At 39.6% G+C, this 25,803-nt stretch overlaps 2 protein-coding genes across 13 annotated transcripts in view; one reads left to right on the top strand and one right to left on the bottom strand.

The window, feature by feature from the left end:
* PDSS1 (decaprenyl diphosphate synthase subunit 1) overlaps positions 1-21,762 on the top strand; it is a 38,731-nt gene extending 16,969 nt beyond the window's left edge. The window contains exons 5-11 of the mRNA XM_023511463.1: positions 1,763-1,904; positions 4,249-4,360; positions 4,457-4,566; positions 12,818-12,898; positions 13,048-13,161; positions 18,499-18,579; positions 21,309-21,762. Coding sequence (XP_023367231.1) covers positions 1,763-1,904; positions 4,249-4,360; positions 4,457-4,566; positions 12,818-12,898; positions 13,048-13,161; positions 18,499-18,579; positions 21,309-21,449 — 781 coding nt within the window. The 3' untranslated portion in view covers positions 21,450-21,762. The remainder of the gene's footprint in view (positions 1-1,762; positions 1,905-4,248; positions 4,361-4,456; positions 4,567-12,817; positions 12,899-13,047; positions 13,162-18,498; positions 18,580-21,308) is intronic.
* An 85-nt stretch (positions 21,763-21,847) lies between these two features.
* ABI1 (abl interactor 1) overlaps positions 21,848-25,803 on the bottom strand; it is a 112,247-nt gene continuing 108,291 nt past the window's right edge. For all 12 annotated transcript variants that reach the window (XM_023511461.1, XM_023511462.1, XM_003786738.3 and 9 more), the window contains one exon: positions 21,848-23,657. In XM_023511461.1, coding sequence (XP_023367229.1) covers positions 23,482-23,657 — 176 coding nt within the window. In that variant the 3' untranslated portion in view covers positions 21,848-23,481. The remainder of the gene's footprint in view (positions 23,658-25,803) is intronic.

Below are 25,803 nucleotides of genomic sequence, written 5' to 3'. Positions count from 1 at the left end.
GGAGGTTGCTGTGAGCTGTGATGCCACAGCACTCGACCCAGGGTGACAGCTTGAGGCTCTGTCTCAAAAATAAAATAAAATTTATATTTAAAGCAAAATCAGAAAATTTCATGCTGATTTAGTGTCTGTAGTTAAATTCCACCTTCCTTTATGTAGTGAAACTTCACTGGGGTCTAAGGAATCAGAATAAGCATTACTTTGTGCAGATGTTCAAATTAGAATTTTTCTTTATTTTTATTTTTTACAGAGACAGGGTCTTGCTACTGCCGGGGTTGGTCTTGAACTTCTGGCCTCAAGGGATCTTTCCTTCTTCCAACCTCCCAGAGTGCTGGGATTGCAGGCATGAGCTAGCGTGTTCAGACCAGCTTAGAGTTTTAAAGAAAAGGTCTTATTTCAAATATCCCTCTTGCTTTTTTTCCCCTCTAACCTGATGATAGTTCTTTTGTGTTTAAGTTAGTTTCCAAAAATTCAATGGTTATTTCCCCAGTTTGATTTTCTAGAAATTTAGTTTTTAAATGTTCTCAAGATGGTTATGGGGGTAATGATCCAAAAGAAACTGGGGACATTTCCCCTTCAACTGTGAAATTTACATTTATATACTGTATTTTCCTGGTTTTCTTACACTTTATATTAAAGTTCAGAATTGAAAGTTTAAATTTTTAATGCAAAGGTTAAATAGGAATTGGAAGAAAGCTTTTATAAACATTCTATCTTGCTTTGAGATTGTTATACTATGTTAAACATTTAAGACAGTATTAGAAGCTTTGAACATCATGACAGTTCTTTGATATACTTTTTAAAAGATCTTCCCGGCTCGGCGCCTGTGGCTCAACCGGCTAAGGCGCCAGCCACGTACACCTAAGGTGGCGGGTTCGAATCCCCAGCCCGGACCCGCCAAACAACAATGACGGCTGCAACCAAGGGATGGCCGGGCGTTGTGGCGGGCGCCTGTGGTCCCAGCTGCTTGGGAGGCGGAGGCGGGAGACTCGCTTGAGCCCAGGAGTTGGAGGTTGCTGTGAGCTGTGATGCCACGGCACTCTACCCAGGGGGACGGCTTGAGGCTCTGTCTCAAAAAAAAAAAAAAAAAAAAAAAGATCTTCCCCATTCACTCCTGAAATTTAATTGTAACCTTTTAATTATAACCTTGAACGGCTGACTCAGACCACTATTGTACAGATGAGTCTTAAGCTCAATGGCCAGACTTCTGAGATGTTTACCCTTATTTTGTTAATTACACAAATTCTTTTTCTTTTTTCCTTTTTTTTTTTTTCCCACTCTGGGGAGAGAGTGCCAAGATATCATAGCTCACAGCAACCTGAAACTCTTGAGCTCTGGGGATCGTCCCATCTTAGCCCTCAAGTAGCTGGGACAGTAGGGGCCTGCCACCATGCCCTGCTAGTTTTTCTATTTTTAGTTGAGATAGGGTTTCCCTTTGCTCAAGCTGATCTCGAACTCCTAAGCTCAAGGAATCCACCCGCCTCAGCTTCCCAGGGTGCTAAGATTACAGGCGTGAGCCACCACGCCCGACCACAAATTGTTTCTTCATGTGGAGACCATGTAGTCTTAGCAGAGTTTCTCGTGTAATTTCTTAAATGTTCTTCAAATGATAAAAACGGCTCTGTAGGGAAGCCAAAGTTTTTATACGGTTTCTCTTAGAGAAATAAAATTCTTTGTCCTAGATCCGATGTCCAGTTTTCACAAGGTGATTGCTGAGAAGGTTCTAGGTGGCGTCTGTTAAAAAGCATTGCTTTCTGTTAATTAGAGATGTGCAAGCCAGCCAGCGTTCCATAGCCTTAATTGCAGAAATGATCCACACTGCTAGTCTGGTTCATGATGATGTTATTGATGATGCAAGTTCTCGAAGAGGAAAACACACAGTTAATAAGATCTGGGGCGAAAAGAAGGTATGTTTCTTTTTGGTTCTTTTTTTTTTTTTTAACCTTTCTTGCCAAATCACAGGCATTTTGGATAGTATTTGATTTTGAGATTTTTATCATTGAAAAGTAATGTATGTATATGCTCAGATATAATCTTCTAAATTAAAGATTTGATATATAAAATATCATAGAATAATTCCAATAACTTAGTAATTCTCATTCTTTATACTTTCATATAGAATTCCTTTGGCTTTAAGGAATGGTATTTTCATGGGTGTCTACAAAGTGCATTTCATGGAGAAGCATACATTTTACTTGGGGCTTAGACCACTCAGATTTGGTTTAGACTCTTAAAACAATTGTCCACTGACTGCCACATCTGAGTGTCAAAGCAAATAAATAAAACTAGAAGAACGAAAACCCTCGCAGTAATACTGTTCTACCGTGGAAATTTTACCTTTTGAAATAGAAGCTCTATAATTGAGTTTGGTTCATGTATGCATAGTTTAAAGCACATTTCCTTATTATTTTATTAGCCTTCCTTGAAGGGAGTGTGTGAAATAGGACTTTTGTTTAAGGATGTATAAATTCTGGGTTGGAGAATGGAAATAAAGTTGAACCGATAAAAATGAAGACAGAGAGGCCTTTTGAACACAGGTGTGTCCACTACCCTACACATGTCTCCAAGGACTAACTTGCCCAGCCGGAAAGGCAAACAAAAAGTTGGTGCAAACATTCCTCACCCTCTCTGGGCCACCTCTCCCCCCCACATTTATAGTCCCTGGTGCCTTCTCATTCACTTTTTCTTACTCAGAGAAGAAACATACATGTTCATTATCTTTAGGGTTTTGTTTAAAATGACTTTGCTGTGAAATTGAGTCCTACAATTTCATTTCTATGCCATCTGTTTTAAATTTTAGATTAAAAGAGTCTATGTCCTATGGACAGAATTCTGTTCCTCAGAGTGTTGGCAAAAAGAGAATGGAGTTTTGTTTTGGAGAAGACTTGGGTAACTTTGTGACTCATCCCTGCACTCAGCTGTGTCCGTTTTCGGGCAGGGCCAGTCCTAAGGGCTTATTTGGAGCCCTTGGGCAGGGAACAAATGTCTTCTCTTGGCGAGTGCCCTCCGTGTCTGCCGCTGCTGTTGGGGCCTCTTTCTGAGGGCAGGTAAAGGACATGTGTGCCACCCTCACCTGCCTCTTTCAGCTCTTGACAGGGCTGCCCACCAGGCCCCTGCCTTTTCATGCCTCTGAGCCACAAATACTGTGTTACTGGTATAAACTCCATTCATGCCTGGCCCTGTGTATGAGTCACTGTTACCCTGGCCTGGGTTCCCCAGCCCTTTCTTCCTTTAACTCCTCACTGCTAGCTGTCCACAATCTTATAGCTTCAGTTTCATGTGGTGAAATGTTTGGTCTTCAGGGTCCCCAGGGCCAGGAGAAGAAAGAGGTAAGGGCCCATTGATCAGTGGGCCCTGAGCTGCTAATGATGTAGAGGGTAAATGTGTATGTGTATACGATATGTCATAAGGTGTAAAACAAGCTTGTAAGTATGTACTTAACATATACAGTAATTTGTAAGTAGTTGCTATACCGTGGGGATGTCTGCTTGCAATCAAAAGATTGGGAAAACATTGATTACCTAGTGTTCAGTGAGAAACCTGTTTTGGCTAGGAATGAGGAGCAGTGTAATGCAGTGCAGAGAACATTGAACTTGGAGCCCAAATTCCTTGGTTTAGTTCTCGTCGAAAAAAGTGTCGTGCCACGTGCTGGAGTGTGCTAGGTACCAGCTGAGATGACTCCTAGTCTGCAGCCTCTGGGAGCGCAGTAATTTGGACATCGCTGATTGGGGTGCAAAGTGTGGTGGCACAGGGTGCTGTGCTCACACAGAAGAGAGGCATCTCCCCAGACTGAGGGATCCGGGCAGACTTCCCGGAGGTGGCATCTGAGCTGATTGTGCAAATGAGTGTGCTAAGTGAAGAAAGGGAAGGACTTTTTGAGCAGAAGGAACAGTAAGTAGAAAAAAGGCCCAACAGCATGGTTATGAAGAGCGGAAGTTGCAGTGCAGCTAAGCCGAGGGCAGCTACATTCTGGTGGGGATTGTGGAGGCTGCTCTCCCTCCCCAGGCACTGATTTCTTCAGCTGTGATATCAGGAGATAAACAAGGCCATCTCTTGAGAGCCAGTCCACTTTAAACACTGTCCCAAATCTGTAATCAATTATTATGTAATCCTGCTGGGGAAAGGGAGACAACTTGCGTCCAAGATGAGCCCTCCGTCTCATTCTGTGTTTATCTTCTGCCAAGTCTGCTTCGTCATGGGTCCCATTGCTCTGATCCTTTTCTCTGAAAGTTTTTTTTCCCCTTCTTCTAGGCTGTTCTTGCTGGAGATTTAATTCTTTCTGCAGCATCTATAGCCCTGGCACGAATCGGAAATACAACTGTTATATCTATTTTAACCCAAGTTATCGAAGATTTGGTGCGTGGTAGGTTGATTCTGACTTTTCTTCTGTTTTAATCAATCCTGGTATTTAGCTGGGCCACCAAACCACATCTCAAACAACCCCTTTCTTTCTTTATAGGTGAATTTCTTCAGCTAGGGTCAAAAGAAAATGAAAACGAAAGATTTGCACACTACCTTGAAAAGACCTTCAAGAAGACTGCAAGTCTGATAGCCAACAGTTGTAAAGCAGTATGTACGTTCTGTCTTTTTTCAAGTTAAAAAAGAGAAAAAACCACCCCTCATTGCTCTTTCTTAGGAGCTAATTTTCAAGGGGAAAAAAAAAATTCATTGGCGAACCTTGAAATCGTTCCCAAAATCCCAAGAAGTCATTGAGGAAAGAATTATATCCCCGAAGAATAGAGAGCTTAAATATTAGATTATACTAGTGTTCTATGCTTTTCTTTTGAGCAGTAGGCCTTTCTAGTATTTTTACATGAAATAGAAACAAGCCGTATTATTTTAGAATATAAATTGAATGTGAATAACTTTTTCTCCTTGCTTTCTCTCTGCCTGCCTTCCACTTTCCACATATATGTCTATATATATTTTAATCAGTATTAACGTATAGATTAATGTGTGAATTAACAATTATTCATTGTTAGCTCATAAATGAGAAACAGTCTCTCCTTAGAATTATTCATCTGACACGTCTCAGCCTAACAGGTAACAGAGACAAAACCTGGACAAATGACAGTCCCATGTAATCAAAGCCACAAGGAAGGAGGGCCTGTAAGGGTCAAATGTAACTGCTGTCGTGATATATTTCTAACATAATTAGAGTCGCAGAGAGCTTTTTCACAGACCTGTCAGCTTTTTCGCATCCCTTACTGATGGTGTCTGTTTTGAAAAGTTTCAAGGAATGTACGTATAATTGCGAACAGGAAAGAGTGAGGACATTTTCTTCCTAAAAAGACCTCATTGAAACCCTAAAGAATGTGAATTATGTAGAAAACGCCAGCCACAATTTCAGACATTTTCGTCTTTTTATTGAAAGGGCTATTGTATTTATATTTCCAAGAAATTACAAGTGTGGGTTTTTTTTAAAAGAGGCGGGAGAGATCATAGTAGACAGGGTACTAAACAGGAGAACGATGCAGATGGCGGAGGTGCCGGAAAGCTGTTCCTTGCTTATCATGTGCTTGGCGACCCAAATCTCCCTGAGGATCAAGGTCTACCCTCTTAAGGCACACTCGTGAGTTAAGTGAAAGTCACTGATGACTTCCTAAGTTGGGACCAGTGTTGGGAAGCACTAGCAGGTGGGAGGCGACAGGCATTGGAAACACTGAGAGTCACTGTGCACCAGCTAGACCCCCGCCAGGCACAGAGCTGAGGCACCTCATTGAGGCCAGAACAGTTTACTCAGTAATGGAATCTTACCAAGGGGACCAAGATGGCCCTAACACATCAGGAAAGACTTAATTATAGTCACTACCCTCTACTTAAGAAGCCAAAATAATTTACATATTTATAAAGAGTACCCCATTTGTCAAAGATTAGCCCCTAGACAGTGGACGTGTTTATGAACATGGCTCAAATGAAATGCTTCCTGCTGCCCACTAGGAGGCATGCTGGCACCATCCCAGAACTACCTACTTTTCATGGGATTTATTCCTAAACTCCAGAGCTGCTAGAATAATCAAGCAAAATCATGGTGCACAGGCTCTTTGAATAAAAGTTTCTATATTTAAGTGCCTATGGGTGGAAATATTCCAGAGGTGTTATGTATTCAAAATTGCTATTTTTATTTATGTACTCTTGGTATTTAAAATGCAAAGCCATGTGAGCTCCAAAGGAATACGTGCAGAGCAAATGAGATACATCAACAAGAAGGGATGAGGCAGAATTTCAAAGATCAAAAATCTTACAGAACGAATGGGTTTCTAAAACGTTTAGAGAATTTGAAGGAAACTTAAAAGCTTATAATTCAGACTACTAAGGATGCCATTTATTCATACTGCCACCCCCTTTCCTAATTGTATTTTTAGTGGAAATATTAAATCTGAAGGCCATCTAGGAGAATTGTTGTGACCCTGATATTAAAATAGAATTAATTTTATTATAAAAGGATAATTGGCTATTTGTCTGCACATAGTCATGCAAAATACATTCCATAGCTTACCAGTGAAGGCTGTGACGTGTTCCCTAGAAAATCTGATGGAACTGAGACGTGAGAAGTCAGGTGGCCTGTCCAGTGTTATTCAGCCAGACAGTGGCTGAGTTAGGACCTGAACCCAGAACCAGGTGTGGAAATCCTGCCTTGTTTTTGTTATTTTTTTCTGACTTTCTGTTCTCTCCAGGGCTACTTGTGACCTGGAACCAATGCACTCTCTTCCTCTTACTTTATTTTCAAAGCTCCAGAGTGCACTCAGAATCTTGTTTTCTAGATCATATTGGCAGAGAACACTTTTTGGGGTGGGGGTAGAGGGATTGTTATGATAATTTCGATTTTTCTTTAGGCCTTATTCAGATTTTGTCAATTGTCCTAAAATTATTCTAACAAAAAGTGGAAAAAAATTTTTTTTCTGGTCCAAGATCCAATGCAGGATCTTGTGTGGCATTTGGTTGTCATGAATCTTTAGTTTCTTTGGATCTGGAACATTTCCTTAGTCTTTCTTTGTCTTCCGTTACCTTGGTTTTGGGAGGAATGCAGCCCAGTTATGTTTCAGAGCCTCTCAGGTTATGAATTTTTGGCAGGAATATACCAAAAATGAAGTTGTCTTCTCAGTTTATCAGTCAGGAGGCATGTGCCGTCTCTCGCTCATTACTGAGATGTATACTTTGATCACTGGATCCGGGTGGTACCTGCCAGGTTGCTTCACTCTAAAATTACTATCTCCCCTATTTCAGAGGAAGTATTTTCCGATTACATAAATACGCAGTTTCTCGTCAAACTCTCACCCTCTGGTTTCAGCATCTCTTTCTGATTCTTTCCTGAGGCAGTCATTACTGTGATGGTTGCCAAATGGCAATTCTTCCAATTCCATCACTCTTCTACAGTACAGTTGGTATTCTGTTGTAAAGAAGCTCTTATCTGTCTGTCCCCTTGGATCCTTTTTTTAGTCTATGGATTTGAAACTCTTTTTCATTATTTATTTTAATGCTTAACTGTCCCATATCTGGCCAATGGCAGAGGCCCTCTAACCCGACTCTTGTGACCTTTCAACACATCCCCATCATTCTTTCAGCACTTACATCATTTCTGGCAGGAGATGTTCCAGGCTGATTTCGTACTTCCCAGCCCTGGATCCCCCATTTCTCTAAGTGGCCCAAGTTCCTTTTGATGGAGAATGGTGTTTAGAAATAAAATCTGGGCTAGGTGTCATTGTGTCTTAAGTCCTTTCAATGGACAGAGCTAGGAAATACATGTATGTGTTATACACATGTGAGTATGGTGTGTGTCCTTCTATATTCATTCATAATTACTCAGAACCATGAGGAATCATCTCAGTAGTACCAAGTCCATGTAACGTAACCACAGTTTCAGTATGGTTATGTCATTATTTGAAATATACAGTAGAATCTCTTTAAGTTGACAACCTAAGGGACTATAACAAACTGGTCAACAGACAGAGGTGATCAACATAAGGAACTAGGCCTTACTGTACTGTACATGTGGTGCATGCCTGCTCTATGACAATTAGGCCAACTTGAGGTGGTCGGTGGTCACCTGTAGAGGTTCTACTGTAGTTCTATTCATTTTTATTTCATTTTAGGGATTCCCTCCCATTCTGATTCTGTTTTTTGGTTTTGAGTTTTATGACTGTCATTGCTCTTATTTTGAGCATTTGAAACATTACCATAGCTCTGAAAGTCAGCTATACAAAAGGCTAACTCCCTCTTCACCCAGTTACCTGTTCTCACTCTGTTCTCACATCCTCGCCACCCTCCCTGTAAGTAACAGTCTCATTAGTTTCTGGCTGCTTCTTTGTTTGTGCGCAGCTGAGCACACACACGTGTGTTATTTTCCCTCTTTCTCACAACTAGAAGTAGAATACTAGACTACTCTTGTTTTGCTTTTGCACCTTGCTTTCTGCAAATAACAGTAGCTTACGAAAGTGATTCCCTGTTGGTGTGCAGCGTCTTCCATCATATCTCATCAGATGGATGTCGTATGGTTTACAGAACATTCAGGTTTGATGCTTACAAACAGTAGTACAATGGCTAACCTTGTGGAAACGTGTCTTTGTGATCTGAGAGGTGCGCCTTCAGGGACAACTCAGGGGTACTGGCATATGTGGTTCTGTGGGACACTCCCAAATTTCCCTCTATCGGGACTGTGCCAGTGTGTGTTTCCACTGGTGTCTTCCCATAGCCTAACTGAATATGGCATTAGATGGTAGCATTTTTGCCATCCTGATAACATATTGCAATGGAATTTTGTTATCATTTAGTCCTTTCTGAGTGAGGCTAAATATTTTTCCAGATAATTAAGGGATTATTTACAGCTTTCATTTCTGTGAATTGTCTATTCTTGTCCTTTGCCCATTTTTCTACTGGATATTTTGTCATTTCCCCCTGTTTGCAAAAGCTCTTTTCATATCAAGAATATTAACTGTGTAACTGTGATACTTTGCTGCCCATATTTTCTCCCAATACTTTCAGTTGGTTTTTGTTCGCCACCTACACAAATGCTGTCACCTATTTTTTCTTTTCTCTTGTTTTAGACAGAGTCTCACTCTGTCACCCTGGTTAGAGTGCAGTGGCATAATTGTCGCTCACCAGAACCTCAACACCTGGGCTTTAGCCATTCACTTCCTTTAGTTTCCTGAGTAGCTGGGACTACAGGTGCCCATCACACACCCAGCTAATTTTTCTATTTTTAGTAGAGATGGGAGTCTCACACTTGCTCAAGCTGGTCTCAAACTCCCGAGCTCAAGCAGTCCTCTGGGTTAATCAAGAGTGCTGGGATTATAGGCATGAGCCTCTACACCCGGCCTATTTTTCTTTTCTTTCTTTCTTTCTTTCTTTCTTTTTTTTTTTTGGTCTTGAGACTGGGTCTCACTGTTGCTGGTTTCAAATTCCTGGGTTCAAGTGATTTCCCCCAAGTAGCTGCTACATGACCACCATGCCCGGCTAATTTTTCTATTTTTTGTAGAGATAAGATGTCATGCTTGCTCAGGGTAGTCTAGAACTCCTGCCTTTAAATGATCCTCCCAAAGTCCTAGGATTATAAGTGTGAGCCACCATGCCTACCCTGCTTCCCCATTTTTAATAACTAATGCCACAATACATGAATGTATCAGAATATGCCTCTTAACTCACGATGGCACAAACACACTTCAGAGGTAGAGTTGCTTGGGTGACACATGGACACCTGTAGTCTCAGCTATCCAGGAGCCTGAGGCAGGAAGGAGCCCTTGAGCCCAGGTGCACAAGGCTGCAGTGATCCGTGATTATGCTATACTGCACCTCAGCCTGGGTGACAGAGCAAGAATCTGTCTCAAAAATAAATAGCAATTTTTTAAAAACCAACAAAGATAGAGATGCTTGATAAATAGAAAAACACCAAGTGCTTGCTCTTGCAATGCAAATAGTCTTCCTAGTGTTTTTGGAAGGCTCATGAGACTGTGATGCCAGGTGTGGACCCTCCCCGGAAAGCAGCACATATGCACAACACAGCCTAGCATCTGCTTCAAGCAGAACAGTTAGTCAGACTCTACTTTTTGGGACTTAATCATTTTCAGGCATCACCCACTTGCAAAAAGATGTGAGGCATCTCTCTGATGCTGGGCGCAAGCGGTGTTCCCGAGCCTGAGTACCTCCTTGCCATTCAGAGTATTGTGTTACGTAGAGTCTGATTTTCCTAGTTATGGTGGTAGTTTCTGCCTTTTTCCCTATAGGTCCAGGCAATCCCTATCTGGGTTAAGGGAACAGGACTGTGTACTGTGGTAGTTGAAATCTGAGCAGTAATCTTGTCCCTTCATAGGTGAGGCAGAAGCTGACCGCTGATAAGGAGCTCATTTCTGTGTTAGCCTGTGTGTAGGGACAGTGCGGACAGTGCGGACCCCATAGCTTTACCTTTACCTGGGCACACTGACATCTTTGAGCTTCCATTTTGTTGCCTGTTAGAAGCAGCATAGCTGTCCAGGTATGGTGGCTCATACCTAGAATCCTAATATTCTGGAAGGCCGAGGAGGGAGGATCACTTGAACCCAGGAGTTTGAGGGTGCTGTGAGCTGAGCTGACCCCAGGACACTGTCTCAAAAAAAAAAAAAAAAGCATCATAGTAAAATGATTATGAAAACTGTCTCTGGTGTTAGAGCATGTGGATTGAAATTCTGATTCCACAATGTCTTAGCCATGTAACATGTCGTGTGTACAGGCCTAAAAAGTGACATACAATGTGGGAAATCTTAGAATGTTGCCTGGCATATAATGAGTACTACTCAGAAATTGTTCTTTTATCATCATCAACCACATAAGACGGTCTCAAGCTCCTAACCGCAAGCAATCCTCTCGCCTTAGCCTCCCAAACTGCTGGGGTTGTAGGCATGTGCCATCACACCTGGACACATAATAAGGATTTATGGGGCAATGTGAGTTTTAACTAAAGAGTGCCAAGTGCTGATCATATGTGCTCCATAAATTTTAACTTATTAAGTTTAAAAATCTTATTTTAATCTTTTCAGGAAGACAGTTTCTATTTGTTTGGCTTTGTGTTGAGGAAACAGCATCAATCTTACCACAAGAGATGGCTTCATTGTCAGTTATTTCGCCTAGGAGTATCATTCTGTTCTAAGCTCAATTTTATCCCAAGCAGCCAGACCTTGCCATGCACTCTCTCTTTAACCCAAATTGATGGATATCTTGGCTGCTTTTGAAGTATAAATTGTCCCCCATGTGATCTCAGAGACTCTTCAGTTGAAAAGAGGATCCTGTGGGTCAGTACCTGAGAGTGATGAGGTCTTTGCTGTTAAAAGCAGTTAAGAGCTTTGTATTCACTCAAGGGAGCAGCCACCTGGATGGACGTCTATGGCGTGTAGTTTTATCATGCACTTAGATCCAACTATCAAAAAGTACTGAGAGGGCCGAGGACATTATGTGACCTGGGTTGAATTAGCAGAGCAGAGCCTTGCATGGACATGCCAAGGCTTCCATTCTGGATCCATGGAGGAGTAGGAGGATTATTAATAATAGCAGCAAACAGATAGTGAGTCCTAACCAGATGCCAGGCACTATACTGAGGGCCCCACTTGTATTTCTCACAGCAGCTGTATGAGGTAAGTGTTTTTGATTTCTCCATTTTACAGATGAGGAAAGTGAAGCACAGAGAGATTAAGTAACATGCAAAGGTCACTTGGTAATTGTAAGGGCCATAAATCCAACCCTGGCAGCTAACTGCCCAGCCTGCACCCACTGCACTATACCAGTATCCAATCAAAGTATGGTTCTTGGCCAGAGAACCACAGAGGTAGGGGCTGCAGGTCAGCAGACTGGCTTCATGGTCATCAGCAATCCCTTGCAGAATGGAGACTGCAGAGCTCCATCGGCTTCCTTGTTGAGAGTCAGTGTGGACATTTCCTGTCCAGTGGACCTCCTTCCTTTTCGTTTCTACCCTGGCTTTGTGTTCTGAACACGTGGCTGGGCCCGCTTAGCACGCTTAGCAGAGCAGTGGGAAATAATAGTGCCAGCTAACTTTTTTTGGAGTTTAAAGACGACCTGTAGAAGTCCTGTTTCTCTCCAACTGAAAGGGGCTGGGGGCAGTTTTTATACAGTTGCATCACCTCTTATGAGAGAAGCAGGGAAACAATCCAGTGAAGATCTTTCTGATAATGGAAGGATGTCTGTGTCCAGAACATGAGGCTTGAGCAGACACATCGACAAATAACCACATTCAGAAATTAGTAAAATTGCCAAAGATTGGTAAAAACTACAGATGGTGAAATATATGGCAGCCTGGTGTATACATTAGACCTCTAGCCTTAAGATGAAGGATCAATCAGGAGAGGTTATTAAAGCCAACCACAATCGGCCTAGTTTTTCACATACTTAGGGTCCATTTCTTTCTTTCTTTTTGCAGTGTTTGGCCGGGATCAGGTTTGAACCCGCCACCGCCGGTATATGGAACCAGTGCCTTACTCCTTTGAGCCACAGGCGCCGCCCTAGGGTCCATTTCTTTGGAATGTCAGAACTGTTGACTTAGCATATTACCAGCAGAATTAGTCTAGCTGTAGGTCAGTTTTTCCTTAGCAGTGGAAAGACTGCTTATCCTAAGGATGGTTTATGTAGGGTTTCGGAAAATAATCTGAGACTAAAACTCTTTCATTGAAAACCCTGTTTTGCACACACTTGGTCTCCTTCTGTCGTCAGCAGCTCCTGACTGCGTAACCAGCTGCACTGCCTCTTATTTAAAGGAATTCGTGCATGACTCCTCCTCCCAGCACTTGGCTGCCTAGTTTCTGCCTGGCAGCAGCTTCTCAGAATTGCCTTTGTGTTTCAGGTCTCTGTTCTAGGATGCCCTGACCCAGTGGTGCACGAGATTGCCTACCAATATGGAAAAAATGTGGGAATAGCTTTTCAGGTTGGTATGCTTCTTATTCATAAGAATGGTGGTGTGTTGGTACAGCCACCACGCTGTCCCCGTCTGTAATCCTCAGAGGACGGAATAGTGAGTACAGCGGCAGTGGTGTTGGCATGGTGATTTTGACATTCTTTTTTTCCTTTTGCCAGCTAATAGATGACGTGTTGGACTTCACCTCGTGTTCCGACCAGATGGGTAAACCAACATCAGCTGATCTGAAACTCGGGCTAGCCACTGGCCCTGTCTTATTTGCTTGTCAGCAGGTAGGTTTTACAAACTCCTCTTGACATGCTGATCAGTATCCCTACGGTAGGACCAGTGTCTCTGGGCGCAGCTAAGAGGGTAGACAAAAGGCATAGATAGATGGAAGGTATTTAGACAGGAGACCACAGGTCTAGATTAGATCCTGGATCTGTGACTTAATTGCTGCAGCTGGTTATCCCATCTCTCTTAGCCTATTTACTTATCCATGAAATTGAAAAGATCATAACCTTCCTCCCATGGATGTTGTGAGCATTAATGGAGATATGATTATCTTTGTAAATTATGACATACTGCTGCTTTTAAGGTACCATTGTGATTATTTCCATGTATTTTGAACACTGGCAAGGTGAATGCTTTCCACATCTTGATTATAGGACTGAACTTTGGTGTTCCTGAGAGCCCTGTAAGCATAGGAAGCCTCAAGGGTCTCTGAACATAAGAACTTTCCATGGCACTGCTGCTCTGAGTGAGCCCTCAGAGCCTCAGTTATTATCTCAGAATGTCAAAACATCAGTGGAATGCACTAGAACCACACAGTTCCTTCTTCCAGACAGATTGAGGGACTGTTAGGGAAGGAAGTAAATCTGCCTTCACAATCTTAATGTGGGAAGAAACATTTAGGAAGTCCCGGAGACGCTGCAGTGACTTCTAAAGCTGACATCTTCACATTTTCACAGCCTCCTCTGGACCCTGGCCATGTTGCTTTCACCTGTACCAATGTTACTAGAAATAAGTGAGACATTAACTGGTGCTCAGACAGCTTCTTAATACATTTTCATCTTTGTAGTATTTAATCCATTACCTAGCAAAGCGATAAGATGCTCATCCCCATGCCATGAAATTAAAAACTAAGCTCTTTGGTCTAAAATTTTAGTAACTCTTAGTCTTCCAAAGACTTTGCCCTTATTTCTAAAATTTGCAAAGACATGTCCTCCATAGAACTTGGTGATTCCATTTTGATACAGAAACTAGTGACCTTGCTTTTGATCAGTTTCTGATTTGAGAGAGGAAAGATCATCCTTTTATCTGATGGGCAGCAAAGCCACTGCTGGAGTGATTCTTCTCAGGGGAGGCTGATGTCTTGGCTGGGCCAGATTTGCTTGGGCAACATCCTACTAGACAGCAGCCAAGCAAGGAATACAGGCTGTGAACCGAGATGTTGAGGACTTTGTAGAAACACCTGTCCTCATTATTACCAAGTTCCATCCTCCCCAGACTTTTCAGGCCAGGGCAGGAAGTGAAAGCTGTGCTAGAAATGTCTTTCCTCCCAGTAAGACTAATTTGCCAGCCCAAAACTCAAGGGAGCATATTAACACGTGTGGGAAGTGCCAACAAAAATTTATAAAACTCCTTTTCATACATAAAGGCATGAGAGAGGAATATTTTCAGTTTTACCATTAAACCCACAAAAAAAAAAAATGCATGAGCCATGTAAAAGTATGCCTGGGATTAGAAAAATCAGTCACTGGCTTAGTCTGTACAGCTGTAACCATTAATCTACTCCTTAGACACTGGTTAGCAAATGTAAGTAAAGACCATTAAAATAGAGTTTGCTGAAATCCGGCTGGCTCAATAAAGATGCACTTAGCTGGGCTCTAGTATCATCATGTAACTAAGGAACAAGCCTTTCCCTAAAGAGGCTTACAGTCTATTAAAAACATTTTGGTTGCTATAAATTTAGCAGTCTTACCAATTATAAATTTTGTCATGAGCCCCATGATACTGAGTCCTACGTAAATCTTAAGATGACTATGTGATTGTAGGCTTTTTCCAACTGTTACACTAGGAACATATTTCAAAAGAAACTAATTTACTTTCCTTTACACAAAGGAATAATGGCTAATTCTGCCTTCACATATAACAGGCACAGGTGGGTGGCCGAGTAGGGAATGGATCCTTCCTATATGTTGATCTGTCAATAATCTACAAGAGACTGAAAAATGTTTTTTTTCTTTTTAAACAAAAGGACAAAAACCGTTATAGTGCCCCAAACCACAGTTTTGTATGTACTTCACTGGGAAATCCCAGAGTCACGGGGTACCCACTCACCACCAGACAGCACTCTTCTCATTTGCCCATAAGACAGTGGGAAAAAGTTTAAAAAGGCAATTGCAGCTTCAGAAAAGGGAACACAGAACGAGTCCAAGCAGGAAGTGACTCTGGACAGGACTCATTTCAAAAGTAGACAGATGGGATGGAATGAGTAAATACGTAATTATAAATTATTTCCTAATAAAACAAGTTTTAGCTTTTGCTAGATTACAGTCTGAAGAAAAGGGATTCTTAGCAAGAAAATTTATCAAAAGATTTATAGGAGTAAATTAATTTTGGGTGAAAAATAGCATGAGATTGTGTAGTATCTCCTTTTAATGAAAATGCATTTTTAGTTGACAAAGAATTCTTTCATCTGTTATCTCTAATCTCACAACTCCTCTTTGTGATAGACATTATGGTATCTCTCCTACAAATAAGAAACTGATGCTTAAAACTTGCCAAAATTAAGCAGCTGGTAAATAGCACAGCAGGCAATTGAAAAGTCTTCTAAGACCAGTGTTCATCTGACTACACCACGTGTCGTTTTTCCCACTGGTAGCACTGATACAGTACAGACAAGCTTGGTAGCCAGCAGGTCTGCCCACAGAACAGGTAACTGGTCCGGCCTGGCACTGCCAACACTTAAAACATAGTCTCTGTGCCACATCTTCATGACTGTGGTTAACATACGAGTAGTTCAAAGATGTTGGTAATCCTTTTCCCTAGGTAGGTGAGTTTCTTTGCAGATTAGATGGTCTTTGAAGTTTTCCATTTGTGAACACTGAGTCTGTCTGGATTAGGACAAGCAATCTTGGGAAGCCACTTTTTTATCTTTTTAACTTGGCATGGTGGGTTGTCTTGAAATTAGAATTTGCTGGACCTAGCACTTGACAGAAATTCCATCTCCTAGGAATTCTGCTGTTTCCAGCATCTTTTTGAATGGGTTTCCTGCTAATGTTTGGTAAGGGGATTAAAGGAAAGTTTCAGAATTTCTAGAGAGATCCCAGGGATGACAGTATATATGTGTTGTACATATTTTCCTTACCCAAAACTTTGTTGACTACATTTTGAAATTCTCAGAAATGAAGTAGAAATATTTTCCTTTCTTTAGTGAGATACTACTTTTTAAATTATCTTTAAAAAAATTTTTTTAAAAACTTTCCTTTCTTCTGCTTTTCTTCCTTATTTGATAAGTCAGTAGACCCAAATGTCAGGCTGTAAGCATATTTCCAACTGCTATCACCAGCCCCTGCACCAGCTGCACAGACTTATGCTATTGTGGCAACGAGTTGGTGCCACAGAGTTACCCAAGTTTTATTTGGGTAAACTTAATCTAATTTGCTGAGCACATTGGTATTTTATGTTACAGGCAGTCTTCACAGAGTGAGTTCTGCACAGGTGGTTTGCCTACTCTTAAAAACAGAGCCTGAGCAAACAAAATGTTTTTTTCTCACTAAATCTGCAGGCAGGCAACTGTTCTATTTCTTGTTTCTTCACATATACAATGAGACTATGGGGAGGGGATTCCTGGAGAAGAGCTTGGTATTTGCATATTAAAATTGCACAAGCTACATGTTTTGAAGAGGGATATAGTCTCAATCCAAATACTTTTTGTCAAATTTTGTTTTCTCATTGCTTGCTTTTACCTTTAAAGTAAAAAGCATCAGAGAAACCACTCAGTAAGTACATTTTACCATGCCCATTGGTATTACAGGAAAAGCTAATATACTTGTAAATTGCGTGATTTTACCAGAAGCCCGGGAAAGGGTCACATCCAAGCTAAGGACCTGACCACCTAGACACCTAGTTTTGGAATGTGGTATTAAAAAACACAAACAAATGCCTACTTGATTTGGCTTCTTACCGTTAAAATGGGTTGATCTGGGCTTTCCTGATTCCTTTCTTGTAAAGCTTCATTTATCCTTAAAAGATCAGTAACGACAACAAACGACTGGTTTTCATGTAAGAACAAGCCAGTCACTGGCTCTTTGCTGGCTCTTTCCATTCCGTAGGCGTGTCAGCAATTTCTGCGTGTTTAGAACTTCGCACTGACGCGTACTTTGCTCTGAAAGGAGCATTATTACTTCATCTGCCATCATGTAGTTGAGGTTTTCCTACATGTGCCCAAGGTTTTTTTCTGGGATTACTAATACCATGTGATGGTTACGGGATGACCACTTTTATTTCGTCCCTCGGCTTCGCTGCCAGGGAAAAGCTGGCAGTTGCTATAAGCGTATCCAAGACTAAACACATCTTACCTCTTATTCCATGGGTGCAAGGACTCAAGGCCTTCATGCAAACACCTAAGAGATTAAGGGACTCGTTCAGATGTGGCAGCTGGTGGCAGGACCAGGATTAGAGCTGGATCTAGAAGTGAAGTGATTTGGCTTCCCTGTTCTGTTAATGGTGGAAATTCTCCTAGTTATTAAGAGTTGTAGAACACTGGTTTTTACCTTCAATGCGTTTTGTGTCTGTTTTCTTTCTTCCATTTTACTGCCATCCGTGTAATTCTGGCCTTTTTTGTAACTTACTGCAGTAACCTGATTGATATCTCTACCCATCTCCTCTAATTCAATGGTTCTCCACCTTAGCTACTCTTTAACAATACTGGGGAGTTATAAATTCCGGATGGCCAGGCTCTACCACAAGCCAGTAAAATGAAAATTTTGAGGAGTTGGGTCCAGGCCACTGTGTTTAAACTGTTCCCAGTACACAGTCGATGTCAAGCGCCAGTGATCAAATCCACACTGCAAGCTGCTTGGCAGAACTGGGCTCGTAAACACCCTCCACATAGAAACTTTAAAAGGTTTCAAATGGCACTCAATGAAGTACTTACGGTAGAATGCTTAATTCCCACTACCACCCTAGGCCAGTTCCTAAAATGTCGGCATCACCTGGGAATTTGGTAGAAATGCATGCTATCCTCCCTGCTATACAAAACTCTTTGGGAGAGGCCCAACGCACCTACAAGTGATTCTGATGCAGTCAAGTTTAAGAACCTCGTTTTAGAGGTGTACATCATTATTCCTGCCTCTTACTCTATATTAGACTAAGGGTTGAACATCAGAATGAACAAGCCTGAATGGCTGCTTTTCCTGTGCACACAGCAATGCCCAGGCATAGACAATCAGTATCTCTCCTGGCTCATCTTTAGTGACTACAGTTTGTTGCTCCTTCATATCATTCAGGCACTTAATCACCTTTTTGTTGTTTCTTACTGTCATTTCCTATGGTTACAAACTAGTGTGAGAACATTTGATTCATTCATGAGCAATGAATAGATTTTTTTTCTTTATGGTTAGTTTCCAGAAATGAATGCTATGATAATGAGACGATTCAGTTTGCCAGGAGATGTGGACCGAGCACGACAGTATGTATTACAGGTAAGATTATTTTTAAAAGACAAAAGGGAGCAGCAGGTATGGTATGGCAAAGTCCTTCATCCAAACAAGTAACGTAACATTAAATTTTAGATGCAAGACTAAATCTGGTCAACTCTTAACAAAAACTTTTGAAAAGGAAAAATTCGATTTTAATTTTTTTTTTTTTTTTTGGTTTTTGAGACAGTCTCACTATGTTGCCCTCAGCAGAGTCCTGTGGTATTATAGCTCACAGCAACATCAAACTTGTGGACTCAAGTGATTCTCTTGCCTCAGCCTCCCAAAGTAGCTGGGATTACAGGCGCCCACCACAACTGTTGGTCCAAGCTACTGGGGAGGCTGAGGCAGGAGACTTGCTTGAGCCCAGGAGTTGGAGGTTGCTCTGAGCTGTGATGCCACGGCATTCTACCCAGGGTGACAGCCTGAGGCTCTGTCTCAAAAAAAAAAAAAAAACTGTTTATGTTCAAAGGCTAGTGACTTGTTTCAAATATACTGCCATATATCCTAAGACACTTTCTGTAGAAGTCAGCTCTTTATAAATTTTCAATTTGAATCTTTTAAGAATGAGCTGTCACCAAGTTCACAATCATTTAGAATCAACAGAGACAGTGTGCAAACAACTGTTAGTAAGCAAATGTGACCTGACCTCTGTACTTAGGGCATGACTTGAAAAAAATCCCAATGATTACCTTTCAGATTTTTTTAAATTTTTAAAAAGCAACCTCCTCTCTTTCCAAAAAGGATGTATTTCTCCTTCCACTGACTATTCTGTTAAGCATTGTAATTTAGGATGGTGGTTTGGCAGTACTTATACTATAAAAACTAGAGGTGGGAGCTGTAACTGAACAGTATTATTAAAGCTGGAGTGAGAAGTTGGACTGCAAAGAGGGAAATTTATCGTAGCTCTGACATAAAATAGTGAAGTTCCAGCAATCCCACCCAGAAATGCACTTAGAAAAAAATCCACAGGAACGTTCTCTAAACAAATTCTCCAAAGTCCAAATTCTAGCTCCCCGTTCACCTACAGAGCTTCTCTCTAGTCCCTATTTCCTCAGTAAATGTGAACGGACAGCTCAGGATTACTAAGGAATTGATTAAAGTTTGTTGGAGACCAAAATAAACAGTCTAATAGACTCAGGAAAAACTTAAGTATAGGAGGATCCAAAAAGATGCTGTGTTCATAAAATAAGAACAAGATAACTTCAAAATGAGTTACCACAACCTCTAAGAAATTGATTGTAAAGGGTGACCCAAAGAAGGGTTGCCATATGAAAATGAGAAAAGCTAAGAGATCGATAAAGTCATGTAACAAATAATTCAGGAAGCGAATCATAAAAAAGTGGCCACCTACAGAAGGAAAAGGCATCAAAACTGGCTTAATGGAGAGCAAAACACTGGATGCTAGAAGGCAGTGGACTTGCGAGGCCTTCCAAATGGTGAGAAAACATTTTAAACCTAGAACTCTATACTCAGTTAAACCCAAAGCAAAAGAAAGTCATCACACATAAAAACTAAAAAGCTGACTTCCCATGCACGCTTTATTTGCATATGTTCTAAAGCAAAATTTGCAGAAACATCAAGAAAGGAGGCAGGTTTCTGTACAGAAAGGCACAGCAAACTAAAATGTGTCATGTTTTAAGCAAATTGGTAGAGAAAATCAGAGTCCTTTCAAACCATAATGTTAGGAATATTCTACTTTAAATGATACAGGGTTCATCAGTCATGGGGAAGGAAATAAAATTACAGTATATGACTTGTTCTTGCAGTAAGTATGTTTACATCATAGAAATACTAATAAGTACTTACTGTGCAGCCAATTTTAGAAACCCGGTCACAGAATAGAATGTAGTCTACAGTGGGATGGTACAGTTAGAGGAAGAGATGGAAGTGCTGTTATCTTCAGACAGGATAAAATCAGAAGTTGATGCTACATGATAAAGGTGATCTACACAAGGACTAAAGGTGGCAATAAAATGATTAAAGCAGGGGGCACAGGAGAGGTGGGCTAAATCCTTGTCTTAGCAGAAAATAAATAACTAAAATTAGTAAGAAATAGAAACTAATGGCTCGGCGCCTGTGGCTCAAGTGGCTAAGGCGGAAGCCACATATACCTGAGCTGGAGGTTTCGAATCCAGCCCAGACTTGCCAAACAATGACGGCTGCAACCAAAAAAAAAAAAGCCCAACTGTAGTCCCTGCCTCCATGGGAGGCGGAGGCAGGAGAAGCACTTGAGCCCAGGAGTTGGAGGTTGCTGTGATGCCATAGCACTCTACTCAGAGTGATAGCTTGAGTCTCAAAAGAAATAGAAACTAATGGATAAGGCCTTTGGGAGAAGGAAACTTGATTTTCATCATAAGTTCACTGGATTTTTCATTTTATTGTGTCTGTTTTTTTACTTCAGTTTTTTATTTACAAATTTATATATTTTATATGTGTACAGCTTTAAGAACTCTGGTACTTAAATAACAAGAGGAAGATAGATTATATGTGGTATCAATGAGTGAGTTAGCATGCACAGGCATGCTAACAATAAAAATTTGCTTCAGTCTTAGAAAAGAGCCTAAAAGAAGTACTAGCCAGAGGATGCTACCTAGCTAGCTAGCACTCCAAGTTGGAAAGGGAACTCACCTTTCAGCTCATCTGATCTCAACAGTATGATTTAATCCTTTATAGGAGGAATTTAAGAGCTGACAGTGACAGGGACCTGTTCTGTTTTATTCTGTGTCTTGTAGAGTGATGGTGTGCAACAAACAACCTACCTCGCCCAGCGGTACTGCCATGAAGCAATAAAAGAGATCAGCAAACTCCGACCATCCCCAGAAAGAGATGCCCTCATTCAACTTTCAGAAATCGTACTCACAAGGGATAAGTGAGAACTCTTTCCATTCTTTCTGGCAGCTATTTTACCAGACTGTGCCTAAAGAATTTTGTGAAATACACTTGCTTCATGTGCACATAACCAAAAATCATTTTAAAAAATGTCAACCTTATTGATGGGCAGTTTTTTTTTATTGGCAATGTTTTTTCAGAAAACTTTTTAATTGTAATTAAGCCATCTTAATCTGTCATTCTAGTCCTATAAATTCGAATCAAGGCATCTTGATGGTTATATGTGGTATTGTTTACACTGTTAATATCCACATGTAAAGCCAGTACACAAATAAATAATCAATGTTAAAATTCAAATGGTTTGTCTTTCACTATAGAAGGTCAGAAAATTATGAATTCTGCATTTAAGTCCACAGTAATTATATTTTAACAATATCCAAAATTTCATATAGGAGAATGGTTTATTATAAAAGACTATACATAAAATTTAGACAACAGGTTATATACAAATTAAGAGACAATCCACTTAAAAAATGAAAAGTACAAGGTAAGTAGCTAGCTGCTTACTAATGATACTTTGTTTAAAATTAACAAAGGCAAAATGCATATGAAACAGTCACATTGGTTTGGTAGCAATAATGTTCTTTAATTTTCAGAAATAAATGTTTTGTACTAGTTTTACCATTTACTATGCTGTTATAAGTCGGTAACATCCAGTATGTAACTGTAATTTGAAATCCAGACAACTCCTTAATACACAGAAACCCACAGTTGAGTGCTTTACTTTAATATCCTAAGCAATATAGAATCATACACAAGAGAAAACATCCCACTAACCTTCTTTAAATTAAAAGGAGACACACAAAGTGCATGTATTGCATTATTTCAATTATGTCAAAAGATAATACAAATCTGTTGGATAGGAATATCTCTTCACTGATTAATACGTGACCCACCTTTTCCCCCAATTATTTTATTTTTAAATCTTAATGTTGCTAGTGCCAGTAGCCTATTCACAAATCAGTTGCATCCACTTTTACAACAAGTAAAAGATACTTACAATTTCCTTTCATTGAACCAGGGCACAATTGTCCACTGTAAAACTGAAGGACTGATACAGCAATCCTTAAGAATTTTACGTAGAGAATGAACACTAAGATATGTTTTCTTAGCTTCAAAAGTTACTTTTAAAAAGGAATTCAGTAGATTGACTTGTAACAACCATCTCAGATTCTGAATCTGTAAAAATTCATCACATTGCTGTTGGGACAGACTGAGATAAGGCTAAAAATATTTTTCCAAGTTAATATATTGAGAAAATAGAACCATAATTCTGCAATAAGTCATTATCTTTTATTATTTTTTTTAAAGCAAACCAGTGAAGGAAAGGACAAAAACCTTTGGTTCACTTAAGTATTTATGAATGGAAAAAATTTCACTCATTAAAAAACTTAGGTACAAATTACAAGATTACAGATAACCCTTTTTGTTTCTTTAGTTTCACACAGAGACCTTGGAGACTCAATTCATTTCAAGAGACCTAAATATGAGTGAGTACTCCAGGTAAACATTACACAAATTGGAAGCATCTTGGAATTTTTAAGTATATTTAATACATTTTTATGCATGCTTTAAACAAACAGCATTTTTTTTTAATGAGAGATTCTAAACAAAAAGTATGACCAGCACCAGCATTTAAGTTTTCTGATTTTAATATTAGTCTGACGTAGCGTTAGTAACCATGCTGCACTGAAACATATAATGGTACAATCTGAATCATGATTCATTAAATATTATACCCCTCTTCCCCAGAACATTTAGGCTGGTCATAAAGTTAAAAATGTGTAAGTACATAAGCATAATCAGTTGTGGACAGTCTCTTGTATAAGCTGCTGTTCAGCAATATACAAACTGTCTCAAAGACTTATGCTTATAGGTAGACATTCAATTATACCAATAAAACAGCATTTCCTGAAAAATATGGGCACATTTTAAAACATTAAGACAATTCTGTTAACCATAATAGTCCCACAATATGACTGAGTAATAACAAGAACCTACTTTAAAAGAAAAAAATTAATCAGTATAGTGCATGATTGATTCAACATAGTTCCCAGGGAACAGACCAGTCACTCGATTGCAGACTCCTTCATACCAGCCATCATCATTCTTCTTTATAACATAAATGATTGCACCCTCCATAAACGACAGCTCATCATCCTTGTCTTTTGTATAATCATATATTGCAACAACTATGGAGAAAACAGTTGAAAATATCACATGAGTATACTATATCCAACATTTACTTGAATTTTAAAATTTAATGCCAATTAAATTTATAATATAACACAGTCAAGTGTTTTTAAATGAAGATTCTTAACTTTTATATCTATCAGTATAGTAGGTCAGGGGCCAACCATGTGCCTAAAGCATTGGCTTGAACTGAGGGCCAAACTGATAATCTAATTAAACAAGTTAATAGGTTCTATCAATCACTTTAAGAAAGTTCTCTCAATTTTAGGATTTATTAGCTGTTTCAATTCATTCGTTTAGTCCTTTACTATATGTAAAGCACCATTTTTCAAAATAACTTTTGGGTAAAGCTGCATAGTCAGTCATTCAATAACAACGTAACAAGCCAAGCATATCTAATTTAAAATACACTGTTACTGGGAAGTAAATCGCTTCCTCATTCAAGAATCCATGCTAATTTATAGAGTTATGCCTAGATTTAAGCAGAATTTGTTTGAGGGGAGGGATCCATTAATACATACTTATAAAACTGTAATTCTGTGTTATCTGCGACTCTTTTGAGTTCAAAACAGTTTGAAGTATGTCTCATCTAAATGCCTGAGATCAGAAGTGTTTATGATTTTATAATATTCACAGATACATAAGGAGACATCTTGCGGTTGGGACCCAAGTCTAATCACAAAATTTATTGTTTCAATACATACTTACACATATAACCTAAAGGTAATTTTATTTTTCCCTTCGGGATGCTGAATGAACTGTTGTATACCTGTGTTCTGACTGGAACCCATCCCATCAGGTCAGATTTGGAATTTTTCACTTGCGATATTTTGGCACTCAAAAAGTTACAGATTTTAAAGTATTTCAAATTTCAGATTGGGGATACTTGACCTATATTTACTTCTTTTGCAAGTAGTTTTGTAGAAAGGGAAGGTAATCTAAAAAGTACCAGTTTTCTGTAGTATTGATTTATGAATTTATTCCCTTTTATAGCATAATAATTCTGAAATTATACGTAATTTTCTAGTATATATGGTGAAATGGTATGTGGTATCAGTGCTTTATCATTGATTTACCTCATTCTAGGTAATATTTTTCTTAAAATAGAGTTTTTAAGATATCCTAGAATTCATTTTTCCCCTTCGAAAGATGACCTCTCCCCATAATTATTCTGAATTAGTGACTTATGGTAAGGAGATCTAAGTACTGATCTATTGTCGTCACTTACTAAGACAGGTTGCCTTTTCCACCCTTTACAGAACACTACTGAGCAGACTCAACAATTCCATTCCCCTCCATTTTTAGTTTTGCAACAACCCTGATATGCTTGATGGCAGATCAATGTTAAAAACATACAGAATAATATTAAATAATTATCCTAGAATTATTTTTGACTTAATAACCACCAAGAGGATCAGGTGATTTCTGGGGATAAACTATTATTAAAGAAAAGGGCATAATAATAAAAATCAATTAAGTATTAGCTTATTAGTAGTAATAATTCTGGCAAGATTTATTTCTTTGTATTCAGAGTCACAGTGGGGTTAAGATTGTGAGCGGTATAGATGTCTTCAATACCAATTATGACAAAGACCTAAGATCCCCATGTCTTTCAGCATAACAAAAATGTTACATTCTCAGGATTTTAGTTCTACTTAGACGAACAGTTGGTAAAAGTACTGAACCAAAAATTACATTTCTACTTTTCAGGTGCCTCTTTGTAAAAGAAACGCTGTCCTGCCCAACCTCTTGCCCCCTCTTGTAATTTCTCTTATTCCTAAATATTTAACTTGGTAACAATTTGATGTCCACTCTACTCTCCAGGATCCTAATCCACATAAACCACCAAACTCTCCCTGTCTGTGCTGTAGGATTCTTTGCAACTCGAAGTTAAATCCTGTAATGCTACTTCTACATAATAACTATTTGAAGACAGCTATTTAGCTTCTACCTATCTGACATCTTCTTTTCCTCAACTTACGAACAATGCTTTCAACTCTTCTCACTGCAGATATGCCTTCTAGGTATGTAGATAAATTCTCTATTGAAGGCATTCCTGTTTGCAAGATCTTGAAATGTACTCAAAAAGAGACACAATACTAGTTTTAGAACAGTTACATCATAAAGCTTTGACTTATATATTCA

Source organism: Otolemur garnettii, unplaced genomic scaffold (assembly GCF_000181295.1).
Source record: "Otolemur garnettii isolate 467f Iridium unplaced genomic scaffold, OtoGar3 scaffold00019, whole genome shotgun sequence".
NCBI classification, from domain to species: Eukaryota; Metazoa; Chordata; class Mammalia; order Primates; family Galagidae; genus Otolemur; species Otolemur garnettii.
Note: the sequence above shows the minus strand (reverse complement) of the source record. Positions and strands in the feature narration are given on the sequence as shown.